The 9,056-nt window shown below is 39.1% G+C and overlaps 1 protein-coding gene across 1 annotated transcript; it reads left to right on the top strand.

Annotated features, from left to right (window-relative positions):
- Nucleotides 1–561: 561 nt before the first annotated feature.
- On the top strand, nucleotides 562–8,759 carry LOC114052438 (parvalbumin, thymic-like). The gene is made up of 4 exons (XM_027875050.1): nucleotides 562–626; nucleotides 2,542–2,674; nucleotides 3,512–3,621; nucleotides 8,663–8,759. Exons 1-4 carry the CDS (start codon nucleotides 566–568, stop codon nucleotides 8,686–8,688), a joined length of 330 nt encoding a protein of 109 aa, XP_027730851.1. The 5' UTR covers nucleotides 562–565; the 3' UTR covers nucleotides 8,689–8,759.
- The last annotated feature ends 297 nt before the right edge of the window (nucleotides 8,760–9,056 follow it).

Here is a 9,056-nt window from a genome sequence, read left to right on the forward strand (position 1 = left end):
ACTTCTAACTGAAATTTAGCATTTGCTTCAATTATTTAAAAAATATAATTCTGAGACGGGGCTCATGGGCTCCACCAGACTGCCAAAGGGGTCTATGAAACAAAAAAGGTTAAGAACCCCTGCTGTAGCCATCATCATCACCCATCATCATCAAGGCAACTAGTACAGTGTGGTAGGTAAAACCTGTTTGATTTCATTCTAAATAGTCGCTTTCCTCAATTAAATGCCATTCCTATTTAGTCATTGGAAGATACTTTTAACATAGACTTTTCAGGGGTGTCGCTTTAAGGCCTATCTGGCTGATGGACAGGATTATTGCCTGAAAATATATTATCTGGACTCTGAGTGCTTATTCTTCAATATCTCTTAGTGACAGGTGAGGAAAATGCAAGAAATTCCTTATTCACTGCCTAGATCCCAGGCAGCTAATGGGTCCTTTTAACCCCTTTGGGCATCAATAGTTTGAAATGTTCCCAGCCAAGGTTAGAACCTCTACAAAAGAAAGACAGAACACAATTTCAAGGGCAAAGTAACTCACTCTCAATTATTACTTTACAGCATCAAGATGAGCATGACAGATATCCTCTCCCCTAAGGACATCGAAGCAGCTCTGTCCAGCTGCAAAGGTGAGGAGCCCGATCTGTTCCTGAGCCGTCAGCATCTTTTTCCTTTTAAAATTGTCATAGCATTGGAGGAAGTCAGACTGGAAGGGGCCTGAGAGACCATCTAGCCCAACCCCTCATTTTAGAGATAAGAAAAGCGAGGCACAGTATTGGAAAGAACTCCTAGACCAGGGTGGGGAACCTGCGGCTGGCCCTCTAGGTCCTTAAGTGCAGCCCTTTGACTGAATCCATTTATGTTCTGTGAAGTTTGGATTTAAAGGGCTGCACTTAAGGACCTAGCAGGCCACGTATAGCCTCGAGGTCACAGGTTCCCCATTCCTGTCTAGATTCTACACCAGGATTCTTGGGTTCTAGCCCCAGTTGTGACACTAATTTGTTGTGCGTCCTGGGGCATGTCACTTAATCTGTCTTATTTGACATCATGACTCCCACTCTCCATTCCAATCAAACTGGCTTGGTAGCTGCTGCTCAAGCACAACATTCTATCTCTTACCTCCAAGCCTTTGTCCAAGCTGCCCTCCATGCAGTCCTCACTTCTGCATTTGAGGATTTCTGGCTTCCTTCAAAGCACAGCTTAGGTACCACCTCTTACATAAAGCTTTTTTTTTTTTTATTCCCCCCGGTGTGAGAACTCCTTCCCTTCTGAAATGACCTTGTATATACTTTGTATTTACTTAATTGTTTAACCACTGGGTAGAAGGTAAGCTGCACAAGATCACGGCCTTTTTTGTTTTTGTTTTTGACTGTATCCCCAGTGCCTAGCATAGTGTTTTGTAACTAGGGGGCACTTAATAAATACTTGTTTTCATTGAATTGGATTGGGAAAAGAAAAGAATAAGCACTTCTTAAGCATTGCCAGGCACCAGTGCTAAGTGCTTTACAAATAATATCTCATTGAGTTGGGTTGGATTGGGTTGAATTAAATTAGAATTCTCTAGGCTTTGGTTTCCACCCTTGTAACATGAGAAAATTGGGCTAAGCAATCTCTAAGGTTCCTTCCAGCTCTGAGGTAATGAAATACAGGTTAAGTGACCAGGGTAATGGTGTGTCAATGACAGGAGAACTAGATCTTTTTATCCTGGCTTTAAGGACCAACCCATTCCAATGTACTTTCTACTATAACTCATTGACTCTCAGAGAGCAAAGAATATTCTTATAAATCCTGCTATGCTTTGAATGCGAAGTGTGTGCCCTACTCACTGAGCTCATTTGGGAAGACCTACTTGAGAACCATAGCAGATGCAGTCCTGCTGGTAAGCAAAGAGAAACACTCAAGTTGTTGCCTTGGTACCTGGGGCTGTCCAATCACTAGCACTGAATTTAAATGCAGTAAAACTCTTCTTTTTGGTACCATCTAGCTATATTTGGATGACAAATATCATGAATGCCCCTTATAGTTAGGAATGCCAATCAAAGACTTGGCTGGAACTCATTGTTTCCATGCATAGATCTTTTTAGCTGCCTATAATGTGATATTCTGTTTTTTTAAATATAACAGATATGTCATTTTATTTATAGAGGGAACTCCCAGTGAAGAAAATGCAGATTAACACCTGCTCTATAATTTAGAGTCTTAGAGAGTTTCCTGGGGGGTACTAAGAGATTAAGTGTTCTCTATCAGATAAAATGGGCAGCCTCTGATATTCTAATTTGTTTCCTCTTAATAAATATATGCCAGGAATAATATGAAAACTCTGACCTTGCCTACGTAAAAATCTCATACATTTAGTAGTAGTGTGACCCTGGGCAAGTCACTTAACCTCTGCCTTCCTAAGTTTCATTGTCTGTAAAATTTAGTTGCAGAACAACTGAATCTGTAAAATGGTAGAACAGATCACAATCTTTGACCTTAGCAACCTTGAATTTTAGACTAATTTTTTTTTAAAAGGTGAAATCAAAGGATCTCTGCTTCTTTCAGCTGCTGGCAGCTTTGACTACAAGACCTTCTTCTCCAAGGTTGGCTTATCTCGCAAGACTCCTGACCAGATCAAGAAAGTTTTCAGTATCCTCGACCGGGACAAAAGTGGCTACGTAGAAGAAGATGAGCTTCAGTAAGGGTGCCTTTGCTACTTGTATTAGTGTGAAAAATATGAGTAAAATGCTAAACCATATAATACAGTAGGGAAGAGTAATCTTGGAGTCAGATGATCTGGGTTCAAATCCTGACTTTGATATTTATTAGCTGTGTCACTGTGGGCAAGTCATTTAACCCTTTGAACCCTCATCTATAAAACGAGAGTGTAGGACTAGATGGCTCTAAGGCAGGGGTTTTTAATACAAGCTTTGTAAGCTTGGTTTTTAAAAAGTATTTTGATACATATGTTTCAATATGTTTGGTTTCCTTTGTAATGCTTTTGCATTTTGTTTTATTGATTTAAAAACATTTTTTTCTGAGAAGAGCTCCATAGAGTTCCAGACTGCCCAAGAGGTTCAGGACACAAAAAAGCTTAAGACCACCTGTTTTAAGGTCTCTTTCAGCTCTATAGGTATGATCTTATCCTAAGCTAAGGACCGCTAAATGGTATTCCTGAGAAGGATACAATCTGGTGCCCCCGGAATAGAATCTCTTTCATTTGGTCAACACATTACCACCTTTTAAGTTTTTTTTTCCTTAAAGTTTTTTGTTTGTTTTGTTTTGCTCTGTAGGTTGCAACCTTATATTTATATATTATTGGAAAATGGTGGCTGTTATTTCAGTATTTAGGCTTTGGCATGGTCTGCCAAGGAATAATGTTAGGCCATGCCAAAATGGTCAAATAAAAGCCAGATTGGATAGAGGACCACATTTGTGTGCCCATGAAGACCAAACCTAAGTGTGTTCTTTTAAAAGTTACATGTGACCCTTGAAAAAAAAATAAATGGGATAACATGACCACTTATCAACCCAGGAAATTCCTGCAAAACTTTGCCCCCGATGCCCGAACTCTGACACCTGATGAGACCAAGAGTTTTCTCACAGCTGGAGATTCTGATGGTGATGGCAAAATTGGAGTGGATGGTGAGTTTTTCCAAATGGTTCTCTAGAAGCTAGCCCACATTGGATGCATGAATGATTTCAAACACTGAACTATAGATTCATGCCCTGCCCCCTTTGATTATAATTAAAACAACTAAAAAACAACATGATAACAAGATGATTTTTTTCTGCCTTTTCCATACTTAGCAAATTTACAGTGATGTCCACAAAATGCATAGTGGAGTGCTATGGTTTGCATTTTTTAAATCTTTGTAAAAAAATAAAGGCAGCTTTATTGTTGCAGCTAGGTGGTAGAGAGGATATAGTAGTGCACCTAGAGTAAGAAAGACCTGAGTTTAAAATCAGCCTCTTACACTTATATTGTTGTAACCCTGTACAAGTCACTTAAGCTCTGCCTGCCTTAGCTTTGTCATCTGCAAAATGGAAATAATGCTAGCACCTACCTCTGGGAGTTGTTGTGAGGTTAAAATGAGATAATATTTGGAAAGCACTTTAGAAATTTTAAAGCACTATATACTTTGTTGTTCAGTCATTTTCAGTCATGCCTGCCTCTTCATGACCCCATTTGGGGCTTTCTTGGCAAAGATACTTGGAGTGGTTTGCCATTTCCTTCTCCAGCTCATTTTATGGATGAGGAAACTGAGGCAAATAGGGTAAAGTGACTTGCCCAGGGTCACTTAGCTAGTAAGTGTTCAAGGCCGGATTTGAATTCAGGTCTTCCTAACTTCAGGCCTAGCACTCTATCCATTGTGCCACCTAGCTGCCCTACTATATATTAGCTGTTCTTATAATTATCAATCCTACTTGCCCACAGATTTATTTTAGGTCCTCCCTTCTTTTAATTTCTTGTGGGCCCATGATAATTTGTCAGACTGATATACCAGATCATGGAAAGGAATAGAAAAGACTAGGCATTTGGTGCTGCTCTATCAGCCCCAAAAGGTTATCTTATCACTTTGTACTCAAAATACAGTGCAATACCCCAAGGAACCCAATGCATTCTACATTTCTGACCAACTCATTCATCTGTAACAAGTCTTGGGGAGTCGGAATGTCAAGTAGGGAAGGGAAGGATCAATGACTACTTTGCAGATGGTAAAAAGGGGTTAGACAGGTGAAGCGTTTGTCTGCCAAGGCTTGCTTTCTTCTTTTTGTCTCCCATCTCTCTTCTATAGCCTGGACTACTAGCATCTCCATATGGAAACAAGGAATATAAGACTTTCTATCCAAACCAGTTTAACTGTGGTCCTGGTGACCATTAAGCAATCCTAGGTATCAGTAATGACTTGTGTAGATTAAGTCCTAATGCACTGGACCAAGAGTCAGAATATCTACATGTTATATCCTATCACTAACCAACTGTGTGACTTTTGACAAGTTGCGCAGGTTCTCTGGTCCTCAGATTCCTAATCTGTACAATTAAGGTCATAGACCTGAGTTCAAATCCATCCTCAGGCACTTACTACCCTTGTGAATCTGGGCCAGTCACTTAACCTTTGTCTTTTTCAATTTCCTCAATTATAAAATGATGATAATAATAGTATTTAACTTCCAGGGCTGCTGTGAGGACAAAAAATGAGAACAGTGCACATTTAAGCACAAATAGTACATGCTTACTAAATGCTTATTTCCTTCCTTCCTTCTCTCTCTGTCTCCCTCCTTCCTTTCTTCCCTCCCTCCCTCCCCCTCTTCTTTCCTTCCTTCTTCTTCCTTCCTTCTTTCCTTCCCACCTCCCTTTCCTCCTTCTTTTGCCTCCTTTTCCTTCTTTCTTTCCTTCCTTCATTCCTTCTGTCCTCCCTTCCTCCCTCCCTTTCGTCTTCTTCCTTTTTCCTTCTCACCTTCCTTCCTCCTTCCCTTCTTTCCTACCTTCCTTCCTTCTTTCCTTTCCGCCTGCCTGCCTGCCAGTTGCCCTTGAATCTTGGTTAAAAGACTCGAGGCAAGATCAGACATTCTAGGCTATCACACTTTGTGAGAGGTGGAGCAAAAAAATAGGAGTTGGAAACGTATGAGAATGGACTGAAAAACTGATTGTTCAGAAAGAAGTTAGAGATTTGTACTACAATGGTTCAGTTCAGTAAAGTAAAATATTCTTTAAGTCTAGTGTATAAAGTTCAAAGGAAAATAATCCTTCATGAATTGTTTACTTGAGTTGTTTACTTCTTTTCAGCATGAGTATTTTAATTGAATCATTACAGCATAATAAATGCTGTATTAGTATGCATCCTTATTAATTTATGGGACAGCTAGGTGGTTCAATGGATAGTTCACCAGGCCTGGAGCCAAAAAGATCTGAGTTCAAATGTGGCCCCAGATACTTACTAGCTGTATGACTCCATACAAGTCACTTAACCTTTGTCTAGTTTCTCAGTAAAATGGGGACATACTAGAGAAGGAAATGCAAACCACTCCAGTATCTTTGCCAAGAAAACTCCATGGACAATTCGTCAGGTCATGAAGAGTAGGACATGACTGCAAATGGTCTATAGGAATAGTTTTTTGTTTTTGTTTTTTAAGGAAAGAAATAGCTTTAAAAAATTCCTGGGTAGTGGAAAACAGTAATGTCCTATTTCCCTACTGATAATGATAATATTTTCTTGGTGATAATGCTAAATTTATGATGATGCCTTAAATTTTAAAAAAACTTTACTTTTTAAACTTAATTTTATCTTTTGTTTTTACATTACCTTCTTATCTGAATATAAGCCTCCCCCCTCTTCTATTCAACAAGTTGCCCCTTGTAACAAAGATTAAAAAAAGAAAAAGAAAGAGAGCAGTTTGGCAAAACCAATGAATACATAACAGTGTCTGACAGTATATGCAATATTCTACACCCATGGTCCCCTACCACTGCAAAGAAGAGAGGATGGTTACAGCGTTTTTAAAAATGGATGTTCACATTTTATTTTTGTATTTTCCTAGGGTAATTGGAGACCCAGAGGCACTCAAGAAATAAACAGTTTGCCTAGAGTCTCATAATGACTAGTTCAGACTAGAGCCCAAATTATCTGGTTTGCAGCTCAACTGATTTTTTTTCCTTTAACAGATTTTTATTGATACCTTTTGTTTTTCATCATTCAGACCTTCCCCATCTCTCCCCTTTTCCTCTTCCTAGAAAGCCATTCCTTATAAAAAGATAAAAAAAGATAAAGAGGAAAAAGAGAAAAAAATTGAACAAAACTGATCAATACATTAAAAAAGATCAGATATCATATACACTATTCCACATTCATGGTCTCCCTCAAAGAAGAGAGGGATATTAAACAGTATTTTTTTCAAAAGGATTCCATATTTTATTCTAATACCCTCCTGGGGCAACTGGAGAAACTGAGGCCTTAAGAAGATAGATGATTTGCCTAGACTAAGAATGTAGAGACAGTTCAGAATTTAAAACGTAAGAACAACAACAAAAAGAAATCTAGGCGTAGCTCAGACAGGAGTCTAAAGTCCCATGGCTCCCAGCTCAATGATCTTTTCACTATTTATAACCTTCAGTTAGTAGAGGTTGAACTAATAGTGGTCTCATTACCCTTGTCTGTCCTTCCCCACTCCACATCTATTCCCTTTCCAAGGGATGGTGTATAAATCATAAACTGGGGAGGCATTTTAAGAAAGAAGAGGCAAGAAGTGGCCAGGCTGGGAAATTTTTCCCAAACCTTTACTAGGAAGAAAGTAGGGCACCCAACAGAATGTGCTGGGGTGATGCAGCTAAAAACTGTGTTTGTCCCAGCTAAACTGGGACAGGTGTCAACGCAGTCCAACACATATGCTAATCTTAGCCAGACTTTGAGGGGAGAGGGTTATGCTGCTATGGGGAATGTGTTTTAGAAGCAACGCTAGTGTCTCTAATATAATAGCTCCAAATAGGGTGTTGAATTATATAAAACTCAGCTGGTTTCAGCCTCATCGTGTTGGTGTGTGGAACAAGTCCTGGCCTGTGGCAAGTTAGGAGAAGTGGACTTGTAAACTCCATGTTATAACTAACTGGCAAGTCTCTGTGCCTCATTACGCTCATCTATAAAGTGAGATGGTTGAACAAGGTGATCTTGGAGGTTTCCTTCTAGCTCTACCATTCTACAATTCTGATTCTACCCCATACAGTCTGTTTCCCTGTGCCAAAGCAATCTTCTGTAACGGCAAAGACAGAGGGCTCCCCCCTTTTCAAAACAACATTTGCAAAGGCCATTGACTTCAGCTTCAAATCTGGGATCCTACATGGACCTTTTCTAAAGTGCTTGGCTACTGCAGGCAATATGGTTTACAAAGTCCTTCTTGCCACATTGTGAAAGTCTGAGCTTTTTAAGCCACTTGAGGAGATTTAAAGACTGTTCAGCTTTCTTAGGAATTTTTTAAAAGTGGTCATTCATAGAGAGAAGAGCTGACCACCTGTTAGTCATTATGCTGAATACCACGAGTATAAAGTAGTTCTGGAGAAAGAAAAGGTATTCACTTTATTTATACTTCAGCTGGGAACCCTAAGGACCTGCTTATATAATCGATGTAAGGAAAATTCCCATTGAACACAGTGAAAAATTTCTTCTGAAGCAGCTAAGTAGGTGATACAATGGATAGAACAATGGACCTGGAGTTAGAAAGACCTAAATTCAAACCCAATTTCAGACACTTACTAGTTGCTTGACCCTTGGTAAGTCTCTTAACTTCTGCCTGTCTCACTTTCCTCATCTGTAAAATGGGATTGATAATAATAGCACCCCTCTTGGAGGTGTTGTGAGGAAAAAAATGAGAATTTATAGAGTAAAGCACTATATAAATGCTAGCTATTATGCTATTATCTTCAAACTGCTGTTTAAATCCCATAACTTTATTGTGTTGGTTAACAGCAACCTGTAGAATGATTGGGATTCCATGGATTCCATGACCTTGAAGTTTCCTTCTAGCTCTGAATCTATAATTCTATGAAGATTCTTTACCGAAGTATTTTTGTTTCATTTTCTTTTTCCCATCAAAGGTTCTGGGCTCCTTTTGTATGTGTGTTACCTTCCAAGGAATTCTAGCAGCTTCTCTTAACATCATTGTATTACTCATTTTCTTCTTCCTTTAACAGAATTCCAAAGTATGACGAAGTCATAAATGGCATTAGACCAAAAGGCAACATATGGACTGACTTCAGATTTTCTTCCAGTAAGCACCTCCTTGGCACATCTTGGTACATTTTTGTATTTGTCATATGCCATTTGTAAAATGGCAGTATGTTGTTAATTTCACAAATGCGATTGTTTTCGAGATCTTGCAATGTACAGGTGTTTGGGTCATGTGGTGTTGTGTCTTAATAGGTACATAGCCAGCAGTGTGACTATGACCAGTCACACTGTTGAAGCTGTAGCTGGGATAAGGGTAAAGCAAACAATAAAAAAAATCTGTGAAAGAAACTCTCCCTTGTTTCTATTCTATCCCTTGCAGCCTCCAGTCTTTTAAGGTCATTCCATTGGTATCTTTAA

The sequence above is a fragment of the Vombatus ursinus genome, unplaced genomic scaffold (assembly GCF_900497805.2).
Source record: "Vombatus ursinus unplaced genomic scaffold, bare-nosed wombat genome assembly UNPS02014807.1, whole genome shotgun sequence".
In the NCBI taxonomy this organism is placed as follows: Eukaryota; Metazoa; Chordata; class Mammalia; order Diprotodontia; family Vombatidae; genus Vombatus; species Vombatus ursinus.